This window comes from Lepisosteus oculatus, chromosome 18, assembly GCF_040954835.1.
Source record: "Lepisosteus oculatus isolate fLepOcu1 chromosome 18, fLepOcu1.hap2, whole genome shotgun sequence".
NCBI classification, from domain to species: Eukaryota; Metazoa; Chordata; class Actinopteri; order Semionotiformes; family Lepisosteidae; genus Lepisosteus; species Lepisosteus oculatus.
The window spans coordinates 22,566,684-22,579,242 of record NC_090713.1 but is presented as its reverse complement, the minus strand read 5'-3'; the positions used below and the strand labels follow the sequence as shown (position 1 = coordinate 22,579,242).

At 61.4% G+C, this 12,559-nt stretch overlaps 1 protein-coding gene across 2 annotated transcripts; it reads right to left on the bottom strand.

Moving 5' to 3' along the window:
• Positions 1-1,041: 1,041 nt before the first annotated feature.
• Positions 1,042-12,497, bottom strand: sf3b2 (splicing factor 3b, subunit 2). 2 transcript variants are annotated; one of them, XM_069180442.1, is made up of 22 exons: positions 12,197-12,497; positions 11,271-11,317; positions 9,685-9,756; positions 9,349-9,591; positions 8,962-9,024; positions 8,654-8,789; positions 8,320-8,426; positions 7,466-7,565; positions 7,109-7,218; positions 6,820-7,023; positions 6,031-6,153; positions 5,710-5,790; positions 5,319-5,546; positions 5,070-5,219; positions 4,246-4,335; positions 3,688-3,795; positions 3,221-3,328; positions 2,499-2,641; positions 2,299-2,400; positions 2,115-2,214; positions 1,410-1,601; positions 1,042-1,291 (listed from the first exon to the last, which is right to left on the bottom strand). In XM_069180442.1, the coding sequence occupies exons 1-22, from the start codon at positions 12,324-12,326 to the stop codon at positions 1,220-1,222; spliced, it is 2,709 nt and encodes a 902-aa protein (XP_069036543.1). In that variant the 5' UTR covers positions 12,327-12,497; the 3' UTR covers positions 1,042-1,219. The 2 variants fall into 2 exon arrangements, with proteins under 2 accessions (XP_069036543.1, XP_069036544.1); XM_069180443.1 differs by lacking the exon at positions 8,962-9,024.
• Positions 12,498-12,559: the final 62 nt, after the last annotated feature.

Genomic DNA, 12,559 nt, shown 5'->3' with positions numbered 1-12,559 from the left:
AGTCAAAACTATCCCGATAAAGACTCCACCGTCTAAATGACTGATTATATTCAGGCCTAATTATGTAAATGCAGGTATAAAACACGTGTGTATTCGCCGTTTCTGTTAACACTTTTATTTGGAACGGGCGTAGATTACGAGGGTGAATCTTTAAAGTCACAAATGTGACATGTATGATCGTTAAACCTTAATAACTATTGTCGTGGTACGAAAGAAGTTAGTCTCTAGCGGCACCGGGCCGCAGACGGTAAACTGTGACGTCACCGCGACGAGCCGGTGACGTCGTATTCCACGTATGGGGGTGGGGGCACGTCAGCGCACGTCCGCCTCGGGCGGCCTCATAAGCCGGCCCCGTGCCGGCGTGGGGGGTCAGTCCCAGAGCCATGCCGTGCCACACGGGGTACGCCCGCAAGCGCCGCGCCCGCAGAGCAGGGAGGAGGAGGAGGAAGCGAGGGACGAAGCGGCGCAGCGGGGGCTCGTACGCGGCGCTGAAGAGCAGCGGAGGGCGGAGGAGGGGAAGACGGAGGAGCCGGTCCTGAAATTTCGGGTCTGACGCCGAATTGCGGGTACCCCTTGTCCAAGGGGACCCACAATAAATCTTCCCGTGTGGTTTAAAACCAAAAGCAAAATGGCTTTTTTTAATTGAACCAATCTGCTCTGTAACCGTTTCTGACACTGTCCGCTGGCCGTGTAGCCAGGCTGGACTGGACAGACTCGCATCTGATTTCTGCCTCTGAGCTCCAGGAGCAGAACGGACTGTTCAAGGAGAGGACAGGTCAGATCGAAGCTTTTTACAGGTGTTCCACCAGCTCGGGACTGAAAACCATCCGTAACACACGTTGCACAGGGCCCAGACCCACAGACACGGTCCACCCTGCTGCTTCCGGGCTCGTTAGCTGGTCCAGTGGTTCAGGTCCGGTCCCGTTAGACCGGGAGGACAGCTGGTCCGGTCTCGTCGGACCGGGTGGACAGCTGGTCCGGTGGTCGAGCTGGGTCAGACATCACCCAACATCCTTAAAAAAAAAACCCCATACGAATACATCTAGAGAGTAACTTTATTTACAAAAACAGGCAGCACACAGTGTGGGCTGTAGAAAGACCGAACGACTATAAACTTCTCCGTCCCTCGTCACTTTAAAACGCAGACAAAGTCCGTGGCGACCGGGAAGGAGCACATCCGGGCCGGAGACTCTTCCTCTGCCCTCCTCTTCCTCCGCGGCTAAAACTTGAACTCCTTGTACTTCTTGGCCCCTCCCCTGGTGTCCTGGGGCTGGGCTTTGCGCTTCTTTTGCTGGAGAAGGAGAAGGACACCCAGTGAGAGCAGAGTCACCCTAACACCCCCCACCCCCGCCTGAACAGGGTCACCCCTACACCCCCAGCCAGCCTAGGGGTCCCCCCTACGCCCCTACCTTCTGCTTGGCGGCGTGCTCGGCCACCATGTCGCTGAAGTCCTCCTTCTCCACCTGCGCCTGCTGCTCCCGGACGTGCTCCTCGTACTTCTGCGTCATGGCCATGGGGTCCAGCTCCAGCTCCTCGGGCGCCAGCGCCACCTCCACGCCCTGCGACTCCTGCCCCCCCGCGCTCTTCCGGCCTCCCACGGCCTGGGGCAGGGGGGAGAGGAGGGGAGAGAGGAGAGAGGGGGTAGAGGAGAGAGAGAGAAAGGAGAGAGGAGGGGGAGAGAAGAGGGGTGGAGAGAGGGGAGAGGAGGGGTAGAGGGGAAGAGAGGAGGGAGAAGAGAAAGGAAAGAGATAGAGGAGGGAGAAGAGAGAGGGGAGAGGAGAGAAGAGAGAGGGGGTAGAGGAGAGGGGAGGGAGAAGAGAGAGAGAAAGGAGAGAGGAGGGAGAGAGAAGAGGGGTGGAGAGAGGGGAGAGAGAGAGAGGAGGGGTAGAGGGGAAGAGAGGAGGGAGAAGAAAAAGGAAAGAGGAGGGAGAAGAGAGAGAGGAGAGGGGGAGAGGAGAGAGGGGGGAGAGAGAAAGGAAAGAGATAGAGGAGGGAGAAGAGAGAGAGAGGAGGGGGAGAGAGGGGAGAGGAGGAAGAGGAGGGAACAGACTCACAGTGAGCGCACTGACATGAAGACACCCGTCGGAGCCACACCGTCAGGCGGGCACACTCACCCCCGACACGTCGTAGATGTGCGTCGAGGCCATCATGGCGGTGCCCACGCTGGCCGCCCTCCTCTCCGGCAGCACGGTGAAGAGCTGGGGCGTCTCGTTCCTGCCGGGCAAACACCACGTCAGCGCCGGGCGCGAGCCGCCGCAACCCCGCCCCCCCCACCCCCTGCCCGTCCTGCGCCCTCACCCGTCCATCAGCTCCTCGATCTTCTTCTTCCTCAGCTCGATGAGCTCCGGTGTCTCCATGCCGGCGGGCACAGACGAGAGCCCCCCGGGGGTGATCAGGCCGCTGGTGGGGAGAAGGACAGAGCCGGGGTCAGTCCCGGTCACTCGCACGGCCGGCGGTCGGCGCCCGGCGAGATCTCGCGGCCCGCGGGAGCGGCCTACCTGTCGGCGGGGGTGAAGAAGCCCGTCTCGTCCGGCTTGTCCTCGTCGCTCTCCTCCTCCTCCTCTTCCTCCGACGACTCCTCGTCGGACGGCTCCAGCTCCCCCCAGGGGGTGTGGTCCACCTCCTCCTCCTCCGTCTTCGCCTGGCGGGGGGGGGGGCAATACATCCGTGAGGGGGTTCGAGTTGAAGGTGACCCCTCAAACGCCCCCGAGTTCGTCGACACACCTTCAACTTCATAACCCTTCCCAGAGACCAGACAGGTGTAGCGAAACACTTCAGCTGCGCACAGGTGGACTCCAGTCAGGTAATTCACGTGAGCTCTGCACCAGAGCTTATTTAGGGGAGTCTTAGCAGAGGCGGGGTGAATACTTCTGTAATCAATCAGTCGCGTGGTCATTTGTAACCGATTAAGAAAAAGCTACAGAGCCGTTTCGGCACGACTGAGCCATTCTGACTCCAGCGCGTAAGAAAACACGCCGTGAAAGGTGCCGAAGGGGGGTGAATACTTTTTGCAGTCCCCGTCGCCCGAGGGTCAATCCACCGAGATGCGAAGGTCAGAGATCTCAACAGACGGAGCCGCGGGGTCATAAGGGGCTGTACTTTCTCTTCCACATCGCTTGAGAAATCAGAGCCCCAAACCAGCACCTCGGGTTCGAGCCGGACGACAACAGGAGGCCCACCGGCCCGGCCCGGCCCAGCCCAGCCCCGGCGGGGTGCGCACCTGGAAGTCCCCGGCGTTGGTCCCGAACACGTCTCCGTACAGCGGCTTCCCCGTCTCGTCCACGGGAGGCTTCCCCCAGCCGCCGGCGTGGTACCCGAACGAGCAGCCCTGAGAGAGACACAGAGAGACAGGCTGAGCGGACGCGGTCCCGGGTTCGAGAGCGCCGCCCCGACAGGCCCCCAGCACAGACGTCAGCCCGCCCCCTGAATCACCCCAGCACCCCCCATCCCGCATTCCTAAACCCCAGTACCCCCTTTCCCCTAAATCACCAGCCCCCCCCACATTCCTAAACCCCAGCACCCCCCTTTCCCCTCAATCACCAGCCCCCACATCCCAAGATGCCAAGCGGCGCCCCAGTGCCCCCAGTGTCGCCCCACGCCCTCATCTCGGCGCCGCCCTGCCTGGCAGGACAGGACACACGGCGCGCCCCACGACAACCCCCGGGGGGGCCGCACTCCCCAACTCACCTCCGGGATGGGCGAGTTCAGCCCCGGGATCTTGAGGTTGGGGTAGGAGGGCGGGGGTCCGTATCGCTGCATGGCGATGAGCCAGGGAGGGGGCACCTTGTGGGAGTTCTGCAGAGAGAAAGGCAGGGGGAGAGAGAGGGGGGTACAGGTGAGTGTACCCCGACAACGCCAACGCAGGGGATAGCTGCGAGATACCGCTCCCCCAGATCCCGTCTGTGCTCCCAGATGGACACCTCAGAACCCTGAACAGGACCCCCACTTCCAGTCGGGTCCAGTGACTGACTTGACTGCACCGCCACCCCCCTGCAAAGCCCAGGACACACCAGGACACACCCCAGAGGCCCCAGCAGACGCTCATGTACGCACCCCAGGGCGCTGCGGGGACCGGTGGGAAAGGCCACAAGCACCTTCTGAGCACTGTTGGCCCTCGCGGCCCCTGGTCTCGGCCAACGGAGTGACAGGGGCCTCACGCACACCGTCCTCGGGGAGCCCCGGTGAACCCCAGCGTTCCAACACCCCCCACCACCACCCTCAAGAACGGGAGAGGGCGCCCCCTACCGGTCCCACGGGCATCCCCAGAGCGATCCGCAGCTCGTCCGACAGGTCTCCCGGCTTCTTCTCCTTCAGCCGGGTCTCGAACTCCTTGCCCTGCGGGGGAGAGGGAAGAGCACCAGCCCTGAGATCCGACGCGTTTCGCCCCTTTTCCTGCTTTCCTCCAGCAGCCCCCTGGATCTCAGCGTCCCTGGAATCACTCACTACTGCGCGCGGTACCGGCTGACACACGCCCCCTGAACACACGCCCGGCTGCCACACACCCCCCCCCCCCAGACACACGCCCGGCTGCCCCACGCCCCCCCAGACACACGCCCGGCTGCCCCACGCCCCCCCCCAGACACACGCCCGGCTGCCCCACGCCCCCCTCCAGACACACGCCCCCCCCCCAGACACACGCCCCCCCCCAGACACACGCCCGGCTGCCCCACGCCCCCCTCCAGACACACGCCCCCCCCCCAGACACACGCCCCCCCCCAGACACACGCCCGGCTGCCCCACGCCCCCCCCCCAGACTCACACCTGGCTGCCACGCCCCATGAACACCCCCCCTCAGACACGCGGTTGCTCGGCACTGCGATCGAGCACCCCAGGGCCTTGTGGGAGCCTGCGTGTGGCATCTCTCTCCCCCCCCGATGTCGCCGCGCTCCAACAGGCCCCCTTGGGCTGGACGAACACAGAACCGCGGCCACCCCCTCCCTGACTGCGCCCCGCAAAGTGCCGCTGCTTCACCCCCGAAACAAGCACGCGCCCTCCCTGGCTAGCCCACGGGGGCGGGGGTCTTCCCAGCCGGCGCCGCGGGGCCCCGAGGTCACCCCCCCCGTGCCCACCTCGTAGTACAGGTCGCCGTGGATGGTGAGCTTGGGCTTGATCTGCCACTTGAAGAAGGCGTCGTGCAGCTTCTGGTAGTCGATGTCGATCTTGCCCATCTTGGGGCGCACCTTCTCCCTCATCTTCGTCTTCATCGTCTTGGCCTCCTCCTGCAGGGAGAGAGGAGGGGGGGGGGCAGGTGAGTGAGGACCGAACCCCCCCCGCCCCGATGCAGCCCCCCCCCAGAGCGGGCGGGAAGGCTCGCTCACCTTCTCCTGCAGCGCCTCCCTCATCTCCTGGATGCCGGTGCGCTTGATGAACTCGGGCAGCTCGAAGGGGGGCTTCTCGATCCCCCGCTTGCCCTGCAGGTACTTCCTCTTGAAGCACCAGTGGCGCGGCACGGGCACCGTGTTCCGCGTGGCCTTCAGGTGCACCAGCAGCTTGGGCTCCTGCGCCGTCACGTCGTGCATCTCCACCACGTCCGGCCGCGCCACCAGCTGGGCGAGAGAGAGCGGACAGCGGACCGTCAGGCCGCACCCCGGCACCGCCAACAAGGGAACCGGGCCCCCGCCATCCTCACGAGGGGCAGCGCCCACTCTCCCGCTCCGCACGGCGGTCAAAGGCCACGTTAACAGGTTAAAGGTCACCGGGGGGGGATACCTGCTTGAGCTCGGCCACGGTCAGCCTGTTCATCCGCCTCAGCTTCTTCTTGGACATCTTGGGGGCGTCCTGCCGGGTTTCCTGGAGAGCGACAAGCATGGTCAGGACCGGCGCACAGGGGACAGGGACCCCAGATACACAGGGGACAGCACAGACGGGGACCCCAGTCACACAGGGGATGGAACCCCAGGCACACAGGGGACTGCACAGACGGGGACCCCAGACACACAGGGGACAGGGACCCCAGACACACAGGGGACAGGGACCCCAGACACACAGGGGACGGCACAGACGGGGACGCCCAAAAGGGGGCGCTCTCACCTCGTCACTGTCATCGCTGTCCTTCTTCTCCTCCTCAAAACCCTTCTTCTTCACCATCGCGGTCTCCTGCCGCTCCGCCTTCTCCGGCTCCTTCTCCTTCTCCTTCTTCACGTCGTCCGTGAGCTGCGGAAGACAGGTGTGTCACCAGCCTGGGATCAGACTGCTGCGCACTGGGAGTCTGACTGACAGCACTGTCACACCTGGAGTGGATCAGACTGCTGCGCACTGGGAGTCTGACTGACAGCACTGTCACACCTGGAGCGGATCAGACTGCTGCGCACTGGGAGTCTGACTGACAGCACTGTCACACCTGGAGCGGATCAGACTGCTGCGCACTGGGAGTCTGACTGACAGCACTGTCACACCTGGAGCGGATCAGACTGCTGCGCACTGGGAGTCTGACTGACAGCACTGTCACACCTGGAGCGGATCAGACTGCTGCACACTGGGAGTCTGACTGACAGCACTGTCACACCTGGAGCGGATCAGACTGCTGCGCACTGGGAGTCTGACTGACAGCACTGTCACACCTGGAGCGGATCAGACTGCTGCGCACTGGGAGTCTGACTGACAGCACTGTCACACCTGGAGCGGATCAGACTGCTGCACACTGGGAGTCTGACAGCACTGTCACACCTGGAGCGGATCAGACTGCTGCACACTGGGAGTCTGACAGCAATGTCACACCTGGAGCGGATCAGACTGCTGCGCACTGGGAGTCTGACTGACAGCACTGTCACACCTGGAGCGGGAGTCTCCGTGGTTCAGGTCAGGACGAAGAGCGCTCACCTTGAAGGCCTCGAAGATGCGCTTGAAGAAGATGTAGTTGGGGTCGTAGATCTCGGGCTCCTCGGTGACGTACTCGATCTCCACCTCGGGCTCGCTGTCCCGCCCGCCGCCCGGCGCCCCCTCTGTCCCTGGCTCCCCGTCCGCCTCGCCGGCCGCCCGCGCCGCCTTCTTCTTCTTCTTCCGGTTCCTGCGCTTCCGGCTTTTCTGCAAGCGACCGGAGAGGTGACTCCTCGGCGCGCACACGGCGACGGGGCGCGGGGCGGGCCCTCCGCCAGCCGGCCACACTCACGTCTTTCTTGGAGAGGCCGGCCTCCTCCTCCTCCTCTTCCTCCGCCTCCGACAGCGTGGCGGCCGCCGAGGACTTGGCCTCCATCTCGCCGCCGCCGCCCTCCTCCTCCTCTGGAAGGGAGAGACAGACGGGAGGCGTTTGTTTACACGAAGAGGGGTGGGAGCGTGGAACAAGGCAGACATTTTCTGAGAAAGGGTTGCATGGGCTCCTCCGATAAAAAGAGGAGATACTGGACACAAAGGGTGGCAGGAGTGTGGAACTAGCTGCCCAGGGGGGTAAAGCTCTCGTACTCGAAGCAGAAGGGGCTGGGCGAGACCCCGGGAAGTCGGCGAGCCGCAGAGCGGACCACGGCCTCACCTGGCACCAAGCTGCTGAGCTGCTCCTGCCTCATCTCCTTCAGCTGCAGGATCTTCTCCAGCACCTGGGGGATCTTCGGGCCCACCCCGGTCTCGTCCACCTGGAACACAGCCCCCCCCCGGCCCAGAGGGTCAGCGCCAGCTCCCTCGCGGAGGGAGGGGAGCAGGACAGCACCCACTGCCAGCCCGCCCGACACCACAGGGCCCTGCTGGGCCTCCGTCTCCTGTCCCACTCTGTGATCTCCCCCTCTGTCTCTCGCCGTGTCTCCTGTCCCACTCTGTGTTATTACTGAGGGATTCTCTGTGATCTCCCCTCTCTCTCTCGCCGTGTCTCCTGTCCCACTCTGTGTTATTACTGAGGGATTCTCTGTGATCTCCCCCCTCTCTCTCGCCGTGTCTCCTGTCCCACTCTGTGTTATTACTGAGGGATTCTCTGTGATCTCCCCTCTCTCTCTCGCCGTGTCTCCTGTCCCACTCTGTGTTATTACTGAGGGATTCTCTGTGATCTCCCCCCTCTCTCTCGCCGTGTCTCCTGTCCCACTCTGTGTTATTACCGAGGGATTCTCTGTGATCTCCCCCCTCTCTCTCGCCGTGTCTCCTGTCCCACTCTGTGTTATTACTGAGGGATCGTCTGTGATCTCCCCCCTCTCTCTCGCTGTGTCTCCTGTCCTGCCCTGTGTTAGTACTGAGGGATTCTCCCCTCTCACTGTGTTTCCTGCTGTGTGTTAATGACTAAGATGTCCTCCGTGATCTCCTCCCTCACTGCGTCTCCTGTCCTGTTGTTTGCGCCGAGTACTGAGGGACTCCCTGCGATCTCCTCTTTCTGTGTCTCCTGTCGCGCTCCGCGGGCAGTACCTCTCTGATGTCCTCCCCAGGAGGAGGGGGGGGTCCTCTCTGTGGCCTCTGGAGTGGGGGGGGCCCCACCGAGATCCCGGGAGGCGGGGGGTTGTTGGGGGCCATGCCTGGGAAGGGACAAGAAAGGCCAACGACCGCGTCTGTCAACAGGTGAGCAAAGACTTCTGGGAACAACCTGCCGAACAGCCCGCCCGCGGTCACAGAACACAAGACGGGTCACAAACGAGGCGATCCGTAGCCGAGAACGAAAAGGGGGGACGCAGAGCAAGCTGCTGCTCCGAGGGGATCCCCTCGACCTGTACCCCGGCCCTCAGCGGGCGGGGGCACGACTCACCTCGCATGGCGTTGAGCTGGGACAGCGGGGGCAGCATGGGAGGGCGGGGCCCGGGCTCCGGCAGCCGGGGGGGCGGGGCGCCCTGCTGCATCTTCACCAGGCCCTGCTGGCGCTCGTGCTCCAGCAGCACCGCGGCCTGGGGGGGGGAGTTCAGTCGGCGGTCAGGCACGGGAACACAGCCGCACAGACTGCGGGGGGGTGACGTCCCACTGCCGGGCAGACACACTCACACTCGCGCGCGCACGCACACACACACAGGTGCCAGGAGCTGTTCCCTCAGTCAGACTCCCTCCCCCCCACCTCCTCACCCTCTGCTGCTCTTCCAGCAGCTCCTGCTCCTTCATCTGCTCTTCCACGGACCGGGCGTCCCCCTGGAAAACAGCCAGCGCTCAGTGACGCCCCCGGACTACACCCCTGGCTCCCACCCCCCAACTCCTGCAAGCACCCCACGATCTGAGCCCCCCCCTTCCCCCCAGGACACCCGTGTGATGGCGAACCCTGCGCCCCATCTGCGGCCTGCCGGCACTCCGAGCTGGCCCTCCTGCGGGGGGCGCCGCTGAGCTCAGCTCCCGGGATGAGCGACCATCTCAATCCGGGCGGCAGGAAGCGGGACAGCCGGCAGAGAGAGATTCCTCTCCGCAGGGGGGGGGGGGGGGCTGGCGGACACACGCGACGGGGACACCGGCGCCCCCTACCTGTGGCTGCTGGGGCGGCGGCGGCGGCTGCGGCTTCGCCCTCTCCTCCTCCTGCAGCAGCATGGCGGCGCGCTGCTGGGCCATCTTCAGGTGCTCCTCCTGGGACAGGCTGCCGGGGTCCAGCAGGGGCATGCGCAGGCCAGGGGGCGGGGGCACCCCCATCATCCCCAGGGCCGGGAACATCCCCGGGGGAGGGGGAGGGGGCAGGGGGAGAGGCATGGGGGGCATGGGCAGGCCGGGCATCTGTGGGGGGGGGGCAGAAAGGGCAACATTATTATCGGGGAGTCGCTTAAAAATTCCCTGCTTGGGTCCCTCCCGCACCCTGGGCACACTCACCTGGGCCGGCAGGGGGGCCACCACATCTCCGTCACCGGCCTGCAGCGTGGGCTTGGTCAGCATCATCCCCGTCTGGAACGGCAGACACAACGTCAGGGGGAGGGGCTGCAGCAGAGCCTGGCGCTGCTGGAGCAGGACTGTCAGACCTGGGCACTGCCAGCCCATCTGGACCCAGAACAGCAGAGCCTGGCACTGCTGGAGCAGGACTGTCAGACCTGGGCACTGCCAGCCCATCTAGACCCAGAACAGCAGAGCCTGGCACTGCTGGAGCAGGACTGTCAGACCTGGGCACTAACAGTCAATCTGGACAAGACCAGAGTCATGGTTTTTCACAAGAAAGCCAGGCCTCAGGGAAACAAGAACCACTTCTCACTCAACAACAACACACTGAAGCACACATCCAGCTACACACACCTCGGTCTGACTATCAGCTCTTCCGGGAGTTTTGACCTGGCAGTGAAGGCACTGAGGGAGAAGGCACTCAGGGCTTTCTACGCAATAAGAAGGAGGCTCTTCAACACCAACCCACCAACAAGAATCTGGCTCCAAATATTTCAAAGTGTAATCCAACCCACTGCCCTATACAGCAGTGAAGTGTGGGGTCCCCTCACAGACCAGGAGTACACTCAATGGGACAAACACCCCACAAAAACTCTGCACATGGAGATCTGTAGAAACCTAACAACGGGTGCAGGGCCGAATTAAGACAGTACCCACTATTGATAAACATACAGTAAAGAGTATTAAAGTATTGACTACACCTAAAAAACACCAATCAAAACTCCTACCACCACAAACCCCGGCTGAGCCAAGAGCTGAGCCCAAAACAGAGCCCCCTGAGCCAGCTGGTCCTGAGGCTCCCTGACCCAAGCCACACCGACAGAGGTGCACTTCCTACTGCACTGTGACAGATACTCCGGGATTAGAGAAACATTCTTCCAGAAATTTACAAATCTAATCCCAGAGTTCCTACACCTACCAGAATCACAATAGCTTCCAATCCTACTGGGAGAGGGAGGAGGGAACTCAGTTGAACTGGTAGCCCAGTATGTGATCTCCTGTCCCAGCCTGAGGAACAGTGAGCCTGTCTCTCAATAATAATAATAATAATAATAATAATAATAATAATAATACTACAGTGTGTGATCTCCTGTCCCAGCCTGAGGAACAGACAGTGAGCCTGTCTCTCAATAATAATAATAATACAGTGTGTGATCTGTCCCAGCCTGAGGAACAGACAGTGAGCCTGTCTCTCAATAATAATAATAATACAGTGTGTGATCTCCTGTCCCAGCCCGAGGAACAGACAGTGAGCCTGTCTCTCAATAATAATACAGTGTGTGACCTCCTGTCCCAGCCTGAGGAACAGTTAGCCTGTCTTCCAGTAATGCTCCAGATGTTTGCATGTAACTATTTAGATGGGTCTGTATTGTGAAATTCCTGAAAACATCCATAGATTTTATGTTAATTGTATTTGCTTTGGCAGCACGGATGTATTCATTGGTCATGCCAACAAAGCATCTTGAATTGAACTGAGAGAGAGAGACAGGTCACTGTATCAATCACTTCTGACAGAACATACTCACCTGCATCGCATAGGCCTTCAGTCTGTCAATCATCTCCTCTCTGGGGCCTGAGGACAGAGACAACATCAGTCCAGACTTCAGAACTGTCACTGAGCAAAGACCCAGCCACAGCACAAGATAACCACAAGTACCCCCAATTCCGCCAGGCTGACTGAGAGAGTGTACTGGTTCTGTCTAAGTAACAAATCCTAAATTCTGATAGAGTATGTAATGCACTGAGACCTGGGTTTCTACTGGCTCTGGGGCTGAGCCGGGTAACTGCAGGGCTGAGGTCTGGGGTTCACCTGAGCCGGGAAACTGCAGGACTGAGGTCTGGGGTTCACCTGAGCCGGGAAACTGCAGGACTGAGGTCTGGGGTTCACCTGAGCTGGGAAACTGCAGGACTGAGGTCTGGGGTTCACCTGAGCTGGGAAACTGCAGGGCTGAGGTCTGGGGTTCACCTGAGCTGGGAAACTGCAGGGCTGAGGTCTGGGGTTCACCTGAGCTGGGAAACTGCAGGGCCGAGGTCTGGGGTTCACTTGGCTCTGCAGCTGAGCTGGGAAACTGCAGGACTCGTAAAATATATATAAATAGCTACAGAGATGATCAACGGATGGTCTGTTAAGCCTCCGGTGTTTAAAGCAACTAACGAAAGCAATTTCTTTAAAAGCAATCTTATATCACAGCCCCCTTTCATGAACTAAAGGCTCACCGGGAGACTCCGCGGCGCCAAACCTGAATGAAATGAGGTGTTTCTGGCGGTTCTGTACAAGATACAGGGTACGCCACAGAAATGAACCGAGCAACCTGAACGCCGGGTTCCCCAGACGCCCGCCCACCGCCACTGGGGCCGGCCTGCTCGGGTGGACTGACCACTCGAGCCCGAGGCTTCGGCGCAAGGCCTCGGCCTTTTCCCTCCCTCCACGGAGCCCGCGCTTTACACTTACCCATTGTGGGGGCGCCAATCTCAGCTAGCTTGGCTTGAAGCTCCTGGACGCTCCATGTGTTCAGGGCAGCAACGGAGCTGCCGAGGTCCGGCGGAGCTTGCTCGGTGCCGGGCGGTACATCAGTCGCCATGGCTGGATCACAGAAACAACAAGCGAGGCAGGAACGGAAACCAAACGAGCGCTCTCAGAGGATCATGGGAACTGCGACCGGAAACGGCGGTCCTGCGGCTTTGTGGGATTTGTAGTTCTAGCAGGCGGCCACAAAACCGAGTCACTTTCCGAACAGATCAAATGCAGTTCTTCTACCTACATGAAAGCGACCCCCCAAAAAAACCTAGAGATTTGTAATACTGATAAATATGT

Excerpts from the sequence above, each read along its gene's own strand:
- sf3b2 (XM_069180442.1), bottom strand. The coding sequence starts at position 12,326 with ATGGCGACTGATGTACCGCCCGGCACCGAGCAAGCTCCGCCGGACCTC. Across the intron at positions 8,790-8,961 it reads TGCTGGAAGAGCAGCAGAGG|GCCGCGGTGCTGCTGGAGCA; the intron begins GTGAGGAGGTGG and ends TCCCCCCCCCAG. Across the intron at positions 5,791-6,030 it reads ACAGCGATGACAGTGACGAG|GAAACCCGGCAGGACGCCCC; the intron begins GTGAGAGCGCCC and ends GTCGCTCTCCAG.